Genomic DNA, 20,500 nt, shown 5'->3' on the forward strand with positions numbered 1-20,500 from the left:
AGGCCTTGTAAACAATAAGACATGTTCCCTATTATTAGTAGGGGAAATTCCCAGTCTTGTAATGTAGCTTCTTTTACTAAGAGGACCTAGCGGCCTGATAGCCGTCTTTATAATCCCCAAGTACGGTAGACGTTTGACCGAATTCAAAAACGGACTAGTACTCAAACAAGAGACCTCACAATACTCATGGTCAAGGAAAAGATTTCCGATAGCAATAATGAGAAATATACTTATGACGATTTTGAATCTCTTAAAGTATTCTCATAGGTCGATCCAGTATGGTTCTAAACCAATACCTGTGCAAATGATTCATGACAATCATGTCCTTGTAGCACATGAAACGGTGCTATAAATAAAATGCACACTAATCTCAAATGGTCATTAATCGTCCATTGTTTAAATGACCTCGATTAGGGATAATTTTCGATTATAATATTCAACGTTCACTTAATAGGTGTTTCCTTATCAAGACTGGTCTTGATACCCTATTTTGAATATTCTTTAAATCGAACGGACTCATTATTTAATTCTAAACCACAATTAAATAGAAACGGAGTGATTTAAGTTGCATGAAAATTTAATTACTCCAAAACTGAATGGTTCATCATAGTGTTTTACATGAACACTGTCCAAAATTTAATTAAAACACTAAAATAAGGAAATCAAAGCCATTTTCCAATGTGCTTGATTCCCATTGCCTCAACGTGTTTGTTGTGCTTCACTTGAGACAAAGGTTTAGTGAGTGGATCGGCTACATTATCATCCATTCTAACCTTGCAAATTCTGATTTCACCTTCTGATTTCCATTCTATAATCATGTGAAATCGCCTCTTGACATGTTTGACCTTCTGATGTTCTCGTGGCTCTCTGGAGCAATAGCCCCATTGTTGTCACAATAGAGATCTATTAGACCCTTGATGGAGGGTACAACATTAAGTTCCCCAATGAACTTAAAAATCCAAATTGCCAAGTATTCGGCTTCAGTTGTAGAATCAGCAGTTGTGCTTTGCTTAGCACTGTTCCAACTAAATGATCCTCCATTGAGACAGAATAAGTACTCAGACTGTGACTTGAAGTCATCTCTATCTGTTTGGAAGCTTGCATCGGTGTATCCCTCAACAACGAATTCATCTCTGCCACTTTATACTAGGAATTTATCCTTGTTCCTTTCAGGTACTTTAGGATATTCTTGGCCGCAGTCCAATGCGCCTCTCCTGGGTCTGATTGGTATCTGTTTGTAGCGCTTAAGGCATACGATACATTTGGCTTAGTACATATCATGGCATAAATGATCGATCCAATAAGCGAAGCATATGGAATCTGATTCATTCTTTCCCGCTCATCAGGTGTCTTTGGACACTACTTCTTGCTAAAGGTTATGCCATGTGACATGGGTAGGTGGCCTCTCTTGGCTCCTTCCATGTTGAATCGAGCTAGTACCTTATCAATATAAGTACTTTGACTCAATCCTATCATCCTCTTTGATCTATCCCTATAGATCTTGATGCCTAATATTTACTAAGCCTCTCCCAAGTCTTTCATTGAAAAACATTTTTTTGAGCCAAGCCTTTACAGACTCTAACAATGGAATGTTGTTTCCAATCAGCAAAATGTCATCGACATATAAGACTAGGAAGGTGATGTCACTCCCACTGACCTTCTTGTAAACACAAGACTCATCTGGATTTTTGATAAAACCAAACTTACTAATGGCTTCATCAAATTGCAGATTCCAACTTCTGCTTGCTTGCTTTAATCCATAAATGGATTTCTTAAGCTTGCATACCTTTCCAGCGTTGTTTTGGTCGACAAAACCTTCAGGCTGTGTCATATACACAGTTTCTTCCAAAATGCCATTTAGGAAGGCGGTTTTAACGTCCATCTGCCATATTTCATAATTGTAATATGCAGCAATCGCTAGAAGGATCCGAACGGATTTAAGCATTGCGACTGGAGAAAAGGTTTCATCGTAATCAATACCATGAACTTGTCTGTAACCTTTTGCTACCAATCTAGCTTTGTAAATGAATACATTTCCATCTTTGTCAGTTTTCATCTTGAAATCCACTTACATCCAATAGGTATGTAGCCTTCGGGTAAGCAACCAAGTCCCAGACTTGATTTTCAAACATGGAATCTATTTCAGATCTCATGGCCACTTGCCATTTAGTAGAGTCGGTGCTTTCCATCGCTTGCTTGTAGGTTGTCGGTTCATCTCCATCCATGATTAGGATGTCCTGATTCTCGGTTAAAAACAATCCGAGATATCTATCAGGTTAAGATCTCGGCCTCTGAGACCTACGTAGGGTAATGGACTGAGCATTTGCATTGTCGATTCGACTTTGCATATTTTGACCTTCGTCAACAAATGCTACTTGAGCACTTTGACTATCATTTTGATTTTGTTGCTCATCCTCACGAACTTCGTCGAGTTTGATTTTCCTCCCACTTGTCATTTTGGAAAGGTGCTCCTTCTCCAAAAAGACACCATCGCGAGCAACAAACACTTTGTTCTCCGATTTGTTGTAGAAGTAATACCCTTTGGTTTCTTTTGGGTAGCCCACAAAGTAAACCTTATCAGATTTGGGATGAAGCTTGTCAGAAATCAATTTCTTAATGTATGCTTCGCATCCCCATATCTTTAGAAAAGTCAAACTAGGAGGTTTGTTCGTCCATAATTCGTATGGAGTCTTTTCTACAGCTTTCGATGGAGCGCGGTTTAGCGTTAGTGCCGCAGTTAAAAGTGCGTGTCCCCGGAAATAGCTTGGAAGAACACTAAGACCCATAGTCGATCGTACCATGTCTAACAAGGTTCGATTTCTCCTTTTGGATACTCCGTTCCATTGTGGAGTTCCCGGAGGTGTCAATTCTGAAAGTATCCCATGTTCTTTCAGATGGTCATTGAATTCTTGGCTCAAATATTCACCACCTCAATCTGATCGAAGGGCTTTGATTTTCTTGCCAAGCTGATTTTCCACCTCACTATGAAATTCTTTAAACTTGTCAAACGATTCAGATTTGTGCGACATTAGGTAGACAAAGCCATATCTACTATAGTCATCTGTGAAGGGGATGAAATATCGATGTCCGTTTCTTGTGGCAAAGCTCATTGGTCCACATACATTGGTATGTATTAGACCTAATAAGTCACCTGCTCTTTCTCCCAACTTGGAGAATGGCTGATTTATCATCTTGCCTAATACACATCCTTTGCAATTCTCAAAATATTCTAAATCAAAAGAGTTAAGAACGCCTTCTTGAAGAAGCTTCTTGATGCGTTAGATGTTAATGTGGCCAAGACGACAATGCCACAAGTAAGTTTGATTTGACTCCATGGTCTTAGCTCTTTTGGTAGTATTATTTTCATTATAAACTTTTTTGTCTAAAGAAAGCAGATAAAGACCATTTTCAGAATGTGCAATACCATATAAAACATTATCGAGATAAAATGAACATTCATTGTCTTTTACTCAAAATTCAAAACCTTTGGCATCCAACGCTGAAATTGAAATGATGTTTTTGGTAATGTTGAGAACATAGTAACAACTATCAAGTTCCAAAACAAGCCTAGAGGGCAAAGACAAACTGAGAGTTCCAATGGATACGGCCGCAATTCTGGCTCCATTGCCGACCCGGAGTTCAACCTCTCCCTTCTCTAGCTTCCTAACGTTCCTTAGTCCCTGAGAATTGGAAAAAAGGTGTAAGCCACATCCTGTATCCAATACCTAGATGTTGAGCTAGTGAAGTTTAAGTCTATATCAAATATACCTGATTCAGAAGCAACGGTTCCGTTCTTCTTATCTTCCTTGAATTTGAGGCAATCTCTCTTCCAATGTCCCTTCTTCTTGCAATAGAAGCATTCGGAATCAGACTTAGAAGATGCTACCTTCTTCTCCTTGTTGTTTTTGGTAGCTTTCGTCTTAGGCGGAAAGTACATCTTGCCTTTCCCCTTGAAGCCTTTCTTCTTTTTGCCTGCCCGTTTAAACGGCTTGCCATTCTTGATCATAAGCATATCATGCATTCCCTCATCTTTGACCGTCTGCTCAGCTTGCTTCAACATCCCATGAAGCTCAGTAAGGGTTTTCTCCATGTTGTGCATATTATAGTTCATTTTGAACTGATCATAGCCTTTGTGCAGCGAGTGGAGAATGATGTCAATTGCCATCTCAGTTGAGTACCCCGCATCAAGCCTTCCTATGTTCTCAAATAATCCGATCATTTTTAGCACATGTGGGTTGACTGGCTCTCCTTTCTTGAGCTTAGTCTAGGGTCTGCCTGTGGGTTTCAAACCTTTCAGTTCGAGCCTACTCTTGAAACATATTCTGTCATTCAAAAATGATCTCATAGGCCGATTCCTTCTCATAGAAGGTTTTCTGAAGTTCAGGAGACATAGTGGCTAGCATAACGCACTTGACATCCTGATTGGCCACTTGTCATCGGTTAAGGGCAGCCTGAGTCACCTCCTCATTGGGAGCCTCGGGCATTTCCTCATCAAGGACATACTCTTTCTGTTCTTGCATAAGAACGATGCGCAAATTCCTTTGTCAATCAAGGAAATTGGTCCCACTCAACTTCTCCTTATCGAGAATTGAGCGTAATGAAAATTGGTTGTTTGAGTTTTTTGAAGACATGATTCTACAATTGAAAGAATTTTAAATGAAAAACCATTCAAAATTACTTAAATAAGATTGAATTTAATTCATGTATATTTCAATACTTATTTAACGTCTTATTTACACATAAAATTGTCCCCATTTTGTGAAAATAAGGCAATTCCAAGATCCAAGGAAACAATGAGTGGCTAAGCATGCTTTGGCTTGTCTTAGCACTCAATCTCCCAAGGTAAGCAACGCTTTGCTAATGGCTCTAATCCACTCTTGGTTGAATACATCGTCTCATCTAGTGCTCTCTCAACAATTTATCCACTTTTCCACGACATGTTAGGACTCCATTACTCATATCGTTGAGTACAACCAAAACCAACTTGCATACCCGGTATGCCTTATGAGTCTAGGGAGTGGTAGTGATGCCTCGCTTTGGCGTAGCCCATTACTACTCTCAATAGGTCGATAAGTGTTGTTTAGGAATGGCAATTTTACTCAATATTTAGGGACCTAGGGTTTCTATGTTGGTTGATTTAAGTGAACTTAATTAATCATCACAACATTTGAAATCCTTAAACATGCATCTAAAATATAATTCATATATAAGTAATCATGAATATGTAAAGCAAAAGCATTATGATGCATATTGGCAACTAGCATGACCCCTTGAATTCTTCAAGTCTTCAAAAAGTCTTCTTTTGCAACTTCATGGCTTTGTCTTCGAAGAACCTCCATCTTAAGACTTGACCATAATTATGCAATACTAGTAACTAGTATTCGGACTAATCTAAATATTAAGGTACAAAAATACTCAACGGTACGCATACCGTATTTAGATTTACAAAAAATACATCACGGCACGCAGTCCGTATTATCTATCCTAATCGGGCCCCACTAGTTGTCATTTTTATAAAACCTGTGAGAGAATATACATTCCATTCATCCATTCACTATATGTGAATGGCCCATGCATTTTACAACAATAAACAAGTAATAATGCATTAAACACGCGCGCGCACTAGTAACTAATCTAGGTGGTTAATCCGATTAACACGCCTAATTAGAACTAGTTAAAGTTGTTTAACCGATTATGTAATTGATAATTGAAGCTCCCACTAAATTCCGCATCCATCTTAATTAATCCAATTAATTAAGCCGGTAGAACCAAAAATTTGTCAAAATAATTTTTGCCAATGCCGCTCAAAACCGAGGCCTAGCCTCAAAAAATTTAAATTAAAATAAACAAAATTAATTAAAATAAATAAAACGGCAAACAAGCAAGCACAAATCCAATCGCACTCAAGTGGCGCATGCCATATGAAAACCAAATTCATCTAGTAACTCGGACAATGCGACTTGGTGCATGTGCCTCGACCACCCTCCGTAGCACTAGCTATGCTTACACCTAGTAGTGTTGCTACAGGTTTCCTGGTGCGAGGCACACGCACTAAGGCTGCTTGCCTCATCGCACCAAGCCCCAAGCCACGCACCATGATGCTCGAGCTTGCACCAGCCACGGCCAGCCAAGCTAGGCAGCACGCACAGCATCATGTTGTTGTTGCCCCGTGCTGCTGCTTGGTGCTTGTTGGCGCGCCATGCTGCTGGCAGCAAGCAGTAGCCACGCACATGGCTTGCACGCAAATACGGGCAGCATCCTTGGCAGCCACATGCGGGCTACTATGCAGCCCGGCTAGCCAAGTGATGTTCTTGCCTCGTTTTACGTGTCATAGCCTCGGGATTTCAATCCCAATTTCGCATGACATATTATTAATTCTAAATTAATTTTAGAACTAATTCAATGAGCAAAAATTGAAAATTTAAACAAGTCTAACTTAAATAAAATTTATCAAGGTGCATTTAACCAAAATAATTCCCAAGAACCATTCTTTAATTAAATTGGTTTAACTTGGTGCAACAAAATAAATAAGGTAATTTCTCATTACTAATTTAATAGATTTAAATTAATCTTGAGATTTTGACAAAGTAAGTAGGAGTTGGAAAAATATGAACTTTAATGTTCAAATGAAAAAATCCAACTACTAACACTTGTGAATCTTGAAAAAATTATATCTTCAAATATGAAGATAAACAAATTTCTATCACAAAGATTGAAACTTTATGTTTCCAATCAACGAAAAATTATTAAAACAACAAAGTTCAACATAAAATTCATGGAATTTAATAGCTTTTAAAGTTTCAATCACTTAACACAATTAAAGATTGAATCTTTTTTTTTAAAATCAAATGTAAAGTACAAATAGAGAGAGAAAGTCTCAAGAACTAGAGAGAGAAAGTTGAAAAATTGATTGAAACCCACAAATTTGAGCTTCGATTTTCAACCCGATTTCAATTGCAAAGAGGAAGAAGGGTAAGGGAAGCAAGAGCTCAGGATCTAAATCGAAGAAAAAGCAAAAAGCAAGGCAGAATTCTAGACCCAAAACAAGGAACTATACGAAGAGGAAAGAATAGAGCATTGCTTCTGGGGACGTTTCAGTTAAGAGCTGGCTTGATGAAGTAATGGAGAATTCTAGCCCTATGAAGGAGGTAACTCCAGAAGACTATGGTGAGCATAAGCAGGATTTTAATAACTGGCTTCAGGTAATTCGTTCTTCTTCATCCGCCATTGATGATGAGCTTCGTACTGCTGCTTGTTGTGATAGTGTTTTAAATTTTGATAATCCAACTCCTATTTTGATGCTTGAGAACTCTAGGAGTAATTTGAATGTGTTTTCCCCAATTTCTGAGAACCCCGATTTGCAATCCCCTGTTTTTCAATCCCCAAGCTCTAATTCTGTTGCTCGATTGAATTGGAGGGAGAAGTTGTTCCAGGACAAGGGATGAGGGGGTAGACCTCTCTGAGGGTGTAAATCTTTCTGAGGGGAGGAATGAGCCTGTAGGAGATAGTTGTGATAAGATCCAAATCAGTTTTGAGGATGTGCAACCAGAGATTGATTTCTGGAATTCAGCAATCGTTTGCCATGTGATTGGGATCAATCCACCATTGTCTGTTATTAATGGGTTTGTAAGAAGACTTTGGGGTAAATTTGGTGTAGACAAGGTATCATTAATGGCAAATGGGATATTCCTTGTTCGTTTCAAGACTGTTGATGCAAGGGATCGAGTTCTGGGTTTAGGACCTGTATGGTTTGATAATAAGCCTGTAATAATGAGGAAATGGGTGGTGGGAATGGATTTGTCTGCTGAACCAGTGGACCTAGTTTCTATTTGGGTAAGGATGCCTGGCCTGAACCTGAAATACTGGGGACAAAAGGCTCTTATGAAGCTGGCTTCACTGATTGGGAAGCCTATTAAGACTGATAAGGCTACTGCTACTAAGTAAAGACTGGAGTATGCCCGGATTATGGTGGAGGTTAAATTCAATGCTGAATTACCAAAATGCATTGAGTTCCTGGATGAGCTTGGTAACACAGTCAAGTAGGAGGTGAAGTATGAATGGAAGCCTAGGATGTGTAGGGTGTGTGGTGGGATTGGACATGATGATGCTCAATGTCCTAAACATAAAGTGCAAGCTAGGAAAATGGAGGGGATGCAGGCTGGGAAAAATCAACAGCTCAATAAACAAAAGAAGAAGCCACAAAGAGTATGGAAGCCAATTAAAAAGCCTGATGTTCAGAACCAGAATGATGGGAGCAGGACAAACACCTTGAATGGTGGTATGCAGACTGATGATATTTGTCAAGGACCTCAGTTAGTGCAGTCAGGTGTGTTTTTAATTAGTAGCAGTGGTAACAAATTCAGTGTCCTGGAAGAGGGGGGAATGTTCTCACTCTTACCATGGATAAGTTTGGATTCTGGAATATAAGAGGTCTAAATAAAGCCAGCAAGCTCTGTGATGTCCTATGGTTTATTAGACACCATGGAGTGGGCTTATTTGGACTTCTTGAAATAAAGGTGAAGGCTATGAAGTTTGGTGATGTTTTTAATAGGTTTGGAAGTGAATGGTCTATTTGTGCTAACTATTCCTACCATAAAGGGGGTAGAATTTGGGTGGTTTGGTTATCTCAGTTTTTTGATGTGACTGTGGTAAGATGTGAAGCTCAATTTATTCACATTTGTGTAGTTCACAAAGCTAATGGTGTGAATTTTGAGTGTACTATGGTTTATGGTTTGAATACTGCTGGAGATAGGGTGCAGCTGTGGGAGCAAATTATTGAGCTCAGTAATAAGGTTAATGGTCCTTGGATTTTACAAGGTGATTTTAATAGTGTTCTAAATCTGAATGACAAAATAGGGAGCACTGTGTCCTTAGCTGAGGTTGAGCCTTTTAGATCTTGTCTAAGGGGTGCTGGTCTCACTGATTGGGCTACAGGTGGAATGTTTTATACTTGGAATAATAAGCAAGAGGGCAAGGATAGAGTTTGCTCAAAGATTGATAGGGTTATTGTTAATAATGAGTGGATGCTGAAATTTGCTGATATGTAAGCTACTTTCTTCCTAGAGGGGTTAATGGACCATTGTCCTTGTGTGATTAAGTTTTTTTATTCTGGTAATCATACTAAAAAAACCTTTTAGGTTTGTGAATATTTGGGTGGACTCTCCAGATTTTCTACCTGGGGTTAAGGAAGTATGGTGTAAGAAGGTTTCTGGTACTCTTATGTATCAATGTGTGAGGAAACTGAAGGAGGTAAAACAGTTGTTAAAAGAGTCTAAGATGGGTAGATTTTCTTGTGTGGAGGTTGATGATGCAGTTGCTGAAAAGCACCTTGAAGATATCCAGGTTAAATTGCAAAGTGATCCTGGTAATGAAGATCTTATCAGTCAAGAAAGACTGGCTAGAATCCAGTTTGCCAAAACTCATGCTGATAGATTTAACTTCTTAAAACAAAAGGCAAAGGTCCATTGGCTCAAGGATGGTGATATGAACACTGCTTTCTTTCATGCTATGATTAGGAAGAGAAGACTTCAGAACAACATTTACTCTATTGTGAATGATGAGGGGATGGTTATCTCTGATCCTGGACAAGTATGTGATACTTTCCTTCAGTATTATCAAGGTTTACTTGGTACTGAGACTCATATGAATGGTAATATCCATCAGGGAGTTATTTCTAAAGGTAAAGTTCTTTCTGAAGATCAGGGCATTAGTTTGTGCAGGGAGTTTTGTGAGCAAGATGTTAAGAGAGCTCTGTGGAGCATTGAGGATAACAAAGCTCCTGGTCCTGATGGGTTTTCCAGCAAATTTTTCAAGGCTACATGGAGTTTGGTTGGTCCTGATATCACTAAAGCTGTCCTGGATTTCTTTAGTTCAGGCAAGCTCCCGAAGCAGATTAATGCTACCACCCTTACCTTGATCCCTAAGGTTGAGCATGCGAATAGGGTCACTCAATTTAGACCAATTGCTTGCTGCAATGTGGTTTACAAGATCATTTCCAAAATGATTTGTGATAGATTAAAGGAAGTGCTTCCTGATCTAATTGATGGGTGTCAAGGTGCCTTTATTTCTGGGAGATCTATCTTGGATAACATTTTGATTTGCCAGGATATGCTTAAAGCCTACAATAATAAGAGGAAGCCTCCTAGATGTACTATTAAGGTTGATTTGAGGAAGGCTTATGATTCTGTTAATTGGAGATTTATTCATGAGATGTTGAATGCTCTCAAGTTCCCCACCAAGTTCATCTCCTGGATTATGCAATGTGTGACCACTCCTTCTTTTTCTCTGCTGCTCAATGGGGGGTCTTATGGTTTTTTCAAAGGGAAAAAGGGTGTGAGGCAGGGTGATCCTATGTCCCCTCTTTTGTTTGTTATTGTGATGGAATATCTAACCAGACTTCTTAGGAAAGTTGGTAAAAAGAGAGAGTTTAAGTTTCATCAAAGGTGTACTTCCTTAGCTCTTAATCATTTGATCTTTGTTGATGACCTGATGTTATTCTCTTATGGGAACACTGAATCTGTGAAACTACTCATTAGAGCTTTGAAAACCTTTGAGGCAAGATCAGGGCTTCAAGCAAACCTTGAGAAAACAGCAATTTACTTTGGGAATGTTCAACAGCATGTGCAGGATAGCATTTTGATGAGTTCTGGGTTTTTCATGGGTGATATGCCTTTCAGGTACCTTGGTATCCCTCTTAATGCTAAATATTAGAAAGTGAGTGATTATGATAGTCTGATTGATAAAATGCTGATGAGACTACAATGCTGGAGTAGCAGAAACCTGTCCTATACTGCTAGAGTCACCCTTGTTAATTCTGTTCTTATGAGCTTACATACTTATTGGGCTCAGTGTGTTCTTCTACCTAAGAAAGTGGTGGATAGAATCACTCAGTTATGTAGGGCTTTCTTATGGAGTGGAAATGGTGTGTTGTCTAAGTCCCCCCCAGTTGCCTGGGATTGGATTTGCAGACCTAAAAGATGTGGTGGGTTAGGTATTAGGCATTGCAGAAACTGGAACAGAGCTGCTTTAGGAAGCTATGTTTGAAAGTTGCAAAAAAATCTGATTCTTTATGGGTTAGATGGGTTCACTCTCTATATATCAAGGAGGAAGATTGGTGGGATTATAAACCAAAGAAAGATGCTGGTTGGGCCTGGAAGCTGTTATGTAAGGTCAAAGATGAACTTAGAGAGGGGTTTGAAACTGAGGATTGGTTAAATAAAAAGTATAGAATCAAAGATGGCTAAAAATGGCTCCAGGGTAACATGGACAAATTTAACTGGTATGATTGGGTTTGGAATCCCTTCAACATTCCTAAGCATACTTTTATTAACTAGCTTTCAGCTCTGGATAGGCTCAGAATTAGAGATAGGCTAGCTTAGTTTGGGGTCTGTAACTCTATTGAATGTCTTTTGTGTGGTGAGGATGCTGAAACCAGCAATCATCTTTTTTTTGTTGTAGTTATAGTACAAAGGTCATTGATGATAATGCTCACTGGCTTGTGTAGACACCTAAAAATGTCTCCCCAAAACCAAACCCGTTGATGAACACCTTTCACCGCCATTATTGGTTGAGTTGAGTATTTAATCTTTGGAGTGCTTAAATCCATGTTCTATCCAATATATTTCATGAACCAATCCAATTTCTAGCTCATTTCCCTAAACCATAACCTATTTTCCACTTTTCGTGTCCACATCGCAAAACTGAGAGAAACTGATTTTATGGCTATACAATTTTGATCCAATTATTATTTTGTTGGATAGGCCTTTAAATAAGCTTTCCAACCATATATCATAAGCCCAATTCCGAGCTATAACGAAAAAGATATGAGCAAAACACTAAACTTGGCCTAAAACCGACACCCTTCCACTAAAATGACCATATCTTAAAATATACATTTTATTTTGACTTGACTCTAATTGTTTTGGAAATTAGACTTGATAAGCTTTCCAATGATATATTATATGCCTTATTCCAAGTTACGAATCAAAAGTTATGATGGTTTTAAAAACGGGTAAAAACCTGGAATCACCGCGCACAGTGCAATTCCACCGTGTCACGGGAAATTGCACCGTCTGACGGTGGGAATCCTCGTGACACGGTGCCCTTGCTGTGACGCGGGGCTATTCCCCGTCTGACGGTGGGAATCCTCGTGACACGGTGTCCTTTTTGCGTTCTTCGTACCTAAACAACTCCCGCGCCACGGCATTTTCCACCGTGTCACGGGAATTTACACCGTCTGACGGTGGGATTCCCCGTGACACGGAGCTGTTTCCGTGTAATTTCCGCGTCTCCCATATCGTGAAACGGTGTACTTTATCGTGTCATGGTGGATACTGCCGTGTCACGGAACATTCCGTGTCTTTTCCGCGTAAACCCTTAACGCGTTTTCTTTCCCGTTTTTTGAAAATTTCCCGCGTCACACTAAAAATGTACCGTGTCGCGGGAAAGTTTGTCGTCTAACGGTTGGACTTCCCGTGTCACGGTACAGTTTGCCGTGTCACGGGATACTTTTTTAGGGTTTTTATCATTTTAGGGTTCCGTGTGCTCCCTCAGCACATTTTCTCTTTAAATACCCCCTCATTTCTGATGTACGGGGCACCAATAATCATTCTCTCTCACCTTACACCAAAAATCATTCTCTTCTCCCTCTTTAACCTAATTTCTATCCTCCTTATTCTTCCATAACAATTCCCCTAAGCACTCCAAGGAGTCTATACTTAACCCGAGGTTCCGTCCTTAAACCAAGGCGTGAAAGGTACAAATAACTGAGGGTTTGGACCAAATCAACTCTACTTTTAATTTAATTTAATTTCCATTTACTTTATATTTTTATTGAAGTTACTAACAGTTTATTCATGATGTAGCAATTTAAAGGAACGCGCGGAATGTGAGTAATTAATTTAATTACTCTTATTTTATTTTCTTATTGCTAGTATCATGATTAGGTTATTTTTTATTTAATTTGACTAACGCTATTATTGTTGAATTGCTTCCAATATTAATTTTTATTCTATTATTATTTATTGATCACCATTTTGCATGTTTAAAGGGAATATGTAATTGAAAATCACGCCTAATAAGATAATTTGGACAATCGGTTTAGGATCCTTTTTAATCTTGTTGTTTAATCAAGTGATCACTAATATTTTAGAATTATATGTTGCATTAATATTCAACCAATTTAGCTTAATAATAGTTTGGAGCAAATTGAATCTTTGTTTGTATGCCTTTGAGATCGCAGGAATCACTTTTCACTATAAGAATCGAGTAGAGGCCAATACGGGCGAATGTGACTCCATGACTCACTTCGTACCATCATCCCCGATCCTCCTTTCGTGGTTCCGAACCATATGGAGTTAGTAATCTCATGGATTATGAATGGGGTGTAACCTTCACGGGTCAATCGTTGTTGCCTATTGTTGTCCCTTATCGTGGTTACCTTTTTATGATCCGTGAACGGTTTACAAGTTCCTTAAAAACTTGTTGGCGGCTCCCTACTTTGCTTTGTCCCTAATCGTAATGTCAATTTCCACTTCCTATGATTGCCAAGCATATTCACCACATGCTTTAACGTAGGCGCACTTCGAACGACGCCTACAATTTGGGGACTCCGCTGGGGAGGATTCTTGATTATTTATCGATTTGAGTGATCGATATTTAATTAAGATGAGTGGATGAGACTTGAAAGATTCTTGAAAAAATATTCCTGTGATTAATTTGGCATTTTTGCATCTGCATAGACGTTTTAGCGTCGCATTTAGGTCTGTCCCGTAGGAAAAATTGAATAACTTGATTGCGTACGAAGGAAAATAGGGCACCAGTCAGATTTTCTGACTGCCGTGCCACGGCAATATCTGTCGTGTCACGGTACAGTGCACCATTTGACAGTGTGTCGTACCGTGGCACGGGAAACTTTGTCGTGTCACGGCAGTCCTAAAATCAGTCCGGTGGTTTATTTTCTCTTCTCACAATCAACTTCTTTTGATTTTTCTGAAAAAACGGGTGTGTTCTACATACGTCTTAGCCCCGGGGGATTTAAGCTCTATCAACCCAAAAACGCTCATGGAAATAAGGGTTCATCTGAGTTATTAAATCCACCCAAACCATGGAGTCGAGTTCGATTTCATCACGAACTCGCGGAGCCGCCCGTTGGCATACACCCTCAAGGGAGGCTGCCTTGCTAACGCGTCTAAACTCTTAACCATGGGACCCTATTGACACCAAATAAACTTGACCATAGTCGAACATATAACTTGACCTTAGGTTGCGAACTATTCTTTGCCTACGTGTTTTATGTTTGGTCGTTTTGATCCTAACCTTAACGATTTTTCTTTGTCTATGGTGGATTATTTTATGACTAACGATTGCCAATGGACCGTACTCACTTAGTAATTAGCAAAAAAAAAAAAAAAAAAAAAAAAAAAAAAAAAAAAAAAAATCTCGTGCCACGTCAGCATCCACCGTGGCACGGTGGAGTTTCCTGTGGCGCGGTAAACAGTCCCGTGCCACGGCACAGTCCACCGTGGCGCGGTGGACCTGCAGCAAAAATAAAAAAAAAAAATTAAAAAAATAAAAAAAAAAGTCTGCTGCGCCACGGGAAACTCTACCGTGTCACGGCAAATTTTCACCGTGACACGGTGGATTTCCAAAAAAAAAAAAACAAAACCGCGTCAGTCTAGTCTTCCGTGTTAATTTGGTCCTCGCGTCAGTCGTTTTGGTTATTGTTCACATGTCTAGCCATACGATCATACCACGAGTCTTATGACATCACTTAGTCACTCACGAGTCAAGTATAGTCCACACACTTTCTTTATGTTCCAACTCGAGTCGTGCACCAGGTCCTTTATGATCGTATATTAGGTTCATGTACCCTTTTTTCGTCATAATAAAAAAATGAGTGGAGTTTTCTCACCTGTTTTCAAATGTCTATTTTTTCCTTCTTTTCCTTTCTTGAGCAATGAGTCAAACAATTAAGTGAATTATTTTATTTCACAGTACTTGGTCAAGGAACAGAGATAGATTAATACGGTTCGAGTCATTACCGCAACAATCTCTCAGATCTAATAGGCGTTCAAAGAAAACTTTTCCATCTCCATTACTAATCACCTTACAATGGCCACTAAAGAAGATATTGAGAACATCAACAAATCCATCGAGGCACTGTCTTCCATGATGCAAACCCTTACCACTAGGGTCACTACCATGGAACAAAACAAGGTCACTGTTTCCACCCTTGACAAACTGAAGGAACAAATGAGTAAGATTTCGGAGGATTTCACTTATGTGGAACGGCCTCCCACTCCTTTGGATGTGAAGGACAGACTCCCTGAAAAGTTCTCCACTGCTGATATTCCAAAGTTCAAGCCTACTTACAATCCAATATTCCATTTGAAGGCGTTCTCTGCAACCATGGCTCTTAAGGGATTGGACGTAACACTCTTCTCTACGGTGTTCCCTCTCTCCTTAGAACATGCTTGCCAACAATGGTTTTATTCCTTAGATGCCAAGCATACTGCGACTTGGCAAGATGTCACCGACAGTTTCATGAATCGTTACAAGTGTAACATTCAAACCAAAACTTCTGAACATGAACTCTCCATTCTCAAACAGAAAGAGAATGATGGCTTCACCGCTTACCTGAACAGGTGGAGGGAAACAACTTCACTCTTGGTAGATCCTCCCAAAGAAAGAGAGATGGTTCGCCTCTTTATTCAAAATCTGACTCATAAATATAGGGAACATCTCAAATTTCTTCCACTGAACACTTTCGAAGCTGTATACGACATCGGCATCAATATCGAGGATGAGCTAATAAAGACTGCTGGTAGTAACAATAATAACACTTGGAAAAATAAGAAGAACGACCATCCTTCTTCTTCGTCTTCTAAGCACGAAAATACTACCAATAATATAAGCCAAGTTGATCTCAATGAAGTGTTAGCTCTTGATACTCCATTGCCCAAGAAGAAAAGAACTTACACTCCTTTAGGAATAACTTATGATGCGGCCTTTGATCGCCTTTACAGTCAAGGCTTGATCACACCTATTGGGCCATTTCCAGAGCCAAAACCTGAAGAAAGGAGCTCCAAATGGAATCCCAATGCCTATTGCAAGTACCATCAAGGAAGGGGCCACACTACGGAGCAATGTTGGAATTTGAAGGACGTCATTCAAGACTTAATGGATGCAAACAAACTTCCTGTCCCTCCAGGCGACAAGAAGTAATGAATACAAGGCACACAGATCTTTCCTGCAAGATTTCATAATTTCTTTCTTTATCATTCTTCTCCACTCCCCCATTCATGTCTAGCATAGGTTTTCCACTTTGAATTTTTTTTATATGTTTCGTTCACCTTTTCCATTAATAAAATGAGCAATTTTCCTTTACATCTCGATCATAGAATTTTTCATTCATTCATTCATTCTAAAAAAAAATCAATTACCGAACTAAACCCAAGGTACACCAATGACTTGAGGCACCTTTGCAACCATGTCATTCCCTGTTAACCGTTCAATCACATTCCATTTCTTCATCAACCATTTTGAGCCTCGTCTAACGTTTGGCCTTCATTTCTTCAACCCACATTCACTTAACCCTGGGATTGGAAGATGTGTAATTGTATAACATTCAAAAAGCAAGTAAAAAAAAAAGAAAGCAGCAAAGAAACAATAAAACAATGGCTAAAGGCAAGTATTCCAATGTCTTTGATATGAACACGTCTCAAATTGCGTCTCTCATCGAGTGCTTGGTACCGTGCCTGAGAAACATGAATGCTAAGTGAGTGATGGACCGCATGATCTGAGATTGTCTACATTGATTCAAAAGAATAAAAAATAAATAAAAAAATAAATAAAAAAATAAAAAAAAAAATAAAAAAATAAAAAAAAAAAAGGTAAAAAAAAACTTGCAAAATTTAAAATTTTCAAATTCAAAATTACACATCTTGGGGATTCTCTCGGGTCTTGAGCCTTTTAACCCTTTCTTCCTTAAACCATCAACTTAACCACATTACAACCCTTGAAAGACCTCTTTGAGGTGTACATACACTTGTGCAAAGTTCGGTTAGAGCTACGTTCGGCCTGATTCCTAACGGATACGTAGGCAACCTCACATCGAGGTGCGGCCACATTCATATTCATATCCATGCATGATCGAGTCAAAGAATATCCAATGCTTATCCCTACCAATTTAGAGCTAGACTTGGGGGCTTGAACCCAAATCACATTAGCTTACCCAGCCTGAAGAGTCATCATCTTTAACTCTTCTCACATCTCTTTCCATCGCCATAACCCTTGCAGCCAGCCTTAGTATCACATTCACACACTTCACTCACACATCCATATCCATATCAATTATCCTTCCCTTTAAGAGCCCTTTATCATGAAATCTTGTTTCAACACTGTGCATGTTTCATCATATTTAAAGACAACATTCAGTAGAAGAAACATTATATACTTGCTTAGCTTCCTGACCTGAGCAATGTTCATTGTTTCGCATAATGTGCTAAGAAACATTTATATATCAATGATTTTTAATCATACAAAGCATATCGTTCTTAGCTCCTTGACCTAAGCAACGTTCATTATGCAATAATCACTATACGTGCTTATCTTCCAGACCTAAGTGACGTTCAAAATCGCTTCTTTACACCATATATGATGCTTAGCTCCATGACTTAAGTTCATTCATCTATCGTGTCACATGATGTAATTGTCCTTAGCCTCCTGGCCTAAGAACATGCATCATGCATACATTATTTTCAGGACAAACAATTCAATCCATACGATTCATTTCGTCTTGCTCAAGGAGGAAGTTCAAAACTTCTTTCCTTTTTCATTATTTTATTTTGGGGAAGTTCAAAAACTTTTTCCAAATTTTCTCATCGAGGGAAGTTCGAAAATAAAAGTTCAGTTTTCACATCTTTCTTTTTCGGGAGAAAGTCGGTACCCTCCACTCATGACAAAAATTGACGGAAAATTTTTGCTTTTGCATCTTCGTTAGCTTGTGTCTGCACACACACATATACACACACACACACACACTCACAAGTCATACACATGTCATGTCACATCAAGTCAAACTTGGTCAAGTTAGTGGTCAAGTCAATCACAGTATATACGAGTCCATTGGCAAATTTATTTTTGCAGGTCTTATCTACAGCCCACGTCCGGGGACAAGTGGACCATCTACAGCCCACGTCCGGGGACAAGCTGACCATCTACAGCCTACGTCCGGGGACAAGCGGGCCATCTACAGCCCACGTCCGGGGACAAGCGGACCACCGTCATTTCATGACGCAAGGTTCTCGATACACAAAGACTTGCAATCTCATCATCTTTCGACTTTCCTCAAGCATGGAAAGTATTATCCGGTAGATTTTTCTTCAAGTATAGAAAACCGCCAAATCGGCTTTCCTCAAGCATGGAAGGCATTATCGGTGGAATTCTTCAAGCATAGAATGACACCATATTCATCAGTCGGCTTTCCTCAGGCTTGGAAAGCGTTATCGGTGGATTTTTCTTCAAGTATAGAAAACCGCCAAGTCGGCTTTCCTCAAGCTTGGAAAGCGTTATCGGTGGATTTTTCTTCAAGTAAAGAAAACCGCCAAGTCGGCTTTCCTCAAGCATGGAAAGCATCATCGGTGGATTTCTTCAAGCATAGAATGACACCAAATTCATACGTCGACTTTCCTCAAGCATGGAAAGTATTATCCGGTAGGTTTCTTCAGGCTTAGAAAACTACCAAACTCCTCAGTCGGCTTTCCTCAGGCATGGAAAGCGTTTCAAAAGACGTCATCCGGTGGATTCCTTCAAGCATAGGAACCTACCAAGCTCATTTGCCACCAATACACTGGTGTTAGATAAGCATTCTATCCCTTTACTCTTTTATCTGTAGAACTAACATTTTTCTGCAGGTATCGGCGTATACAGAATGATTTAGGATCGCAGAACATCTTAAATCATTCTCCGTCCCTATCGGCTATTTTGACTTGATTCCAATTGTTTTGGAAATTAGACTTGATAAGCTTTCCAATGATATATTATATGCCTTATTCCAAGTTACGGATCAAAAGTTATGATGGTTTTAAAAACGGGTAAAAACCTGGAATCACCGCGCAAAGTGCAATTCCACCGTGTCACGGGAAATTGCACCGTCTGACGGTGGGAATCCTCGTGACACGGTGCCCTTGCTGTGACGCGGGGCTATTCCCCGTCTGACGGTGGGAATCCTCGTGACACGGTGTCCTTTTTGCGCTCTTCGTACCTAAACAACTCCCGCGCCACGGCATTTTCCACCGTGTCACGGGAATTTACACCGTCTGACGGTGGGATTCCCCGTGACACGGAGCTGTTTCCGTGTAATTTCCGCGTCTCCCATACCGTGACACGGTGTACTTTACCGTGTCACGGTGGATACTGCCGTGTCACGGAACATTCCGTGTCTTTTCCGCGTAAACCCTTAACGCGTTTTCTTTCCCGTTTTTTGAAAATTTCCCGCGTCACACTAAAAATGTACCGTGTCGCGGGAAAGTTTGTCGTCTAACGGTTGGACTTCCCGTGTCACGGTTCAGTTTGCCGTGTCACGGGATACTTTTTTAGGGTTTTTATCATTTTAGGGTTCCGTGTGCTCCCTCAGCACATTTTCTCTTTAAATACCCCCTCATTTCTGATGTACGGGGCACCAATAATCATTCTCTCTCACCTTACACCAAAAATCATTCTCTTCTCCCTCTTTAACCTAATTTCTATCCTCCTTATTCTTCCATAACAATTCCCCTAAGCACTCCAAGGAGTCTATACTTAACCCGAGGTTCCGTCCTTAAACCAAGGCGTGAAAGGTACAAATAACTGAGGGTTTGGACCAAATCAACTCTACTTTTAATTTAATTTAATTTCCATTTACTTTATATTTTTATTGAAGTTACTAACAGTTTATTCATGATGTAGCAATTTAAAGGAACGCGCAGAATGTGAGTAATTAATTTAATTACTCTTATTTTATTTTCTTATTGCTAGTATCATGATTAGGTTATTTTTTATTTAATTTGACTAACGCTATTATTGTTGAATTGCTTCCAATATTAATTTTTATTCTATTATTATTTATTGATCACCATTTTGCATGTTTAAAGGGAATATGTAATTGAAAATCACGCCTAATAAGATAATTTGGACAACCGGTTTAGGATCCTTTTTAATCTTGTTGTTTAATCAAGTGATCACTAATATTTTAGAATTATATGTTGCATTAATATTCAACCAATTTAGCTTAATAATAGTTTGGAGTAAATTGAATCTTTGTTTGTATGCCTTTGAGATCGCAGGAATCACTTTTCACTATAAGAATCGAGTAGAGGCCAATACAAGCGAATGTGACTCCATGACTCACTTTGTACCATCATCCCCGATCCTCCTTTCGTGGTTCCGAACCATATGGAGTTAGTAATCTCATGGATTATGAATGGGGTGTAACCTTCACGGGTCAATCGTTGTTGCCTAT

At 39.3% G+C, this 20,500-nt stretch overlaps 1 protein-coding gene across 1 annotated transcript; it reads left to right on the plus strand.

Moving 5' to 3' along the window:
* The first annotated feature begins 8,070 nt into the window (after positions 1-8,070).
* LOC145642816 (uncharacterized) lies at positions 8,071-11,043 on the plus strand. The gene is made up of 4 exons (XM_081693981.1): positions 8,071-8,326; positions 8,686-9,043; positions 9,138-10,676; positions 10,773-11,043. Exons 1-4 carry the CDS (start codon positions 8,071-8,073, stop codon positions 11,041-11,043), a joined length of 2,424 nt encoding a protein of 807 aa, XP_081550107.1.
* The last annotated feature ends 9,457 nt before the right edge of the window (positions 11,044-20,500 follow it).

The sequence above is a fragment of the Chenopodium album genome, chromosome 8 (assembly GCF_948465745.1).
Source record: "Chenopodium album chromosome 8, dcCheAlbu1.1, whole genome shotgun sequence".
In the NCBI taxonomy this organism is placed as follows: domain Eukaryota; kingdom Viridiplantae; phylum Streptophyta; class Magnoliopsida; order Caryophyllales; family Amaranthaceae; genus Chenopodium; species Chenopodium album.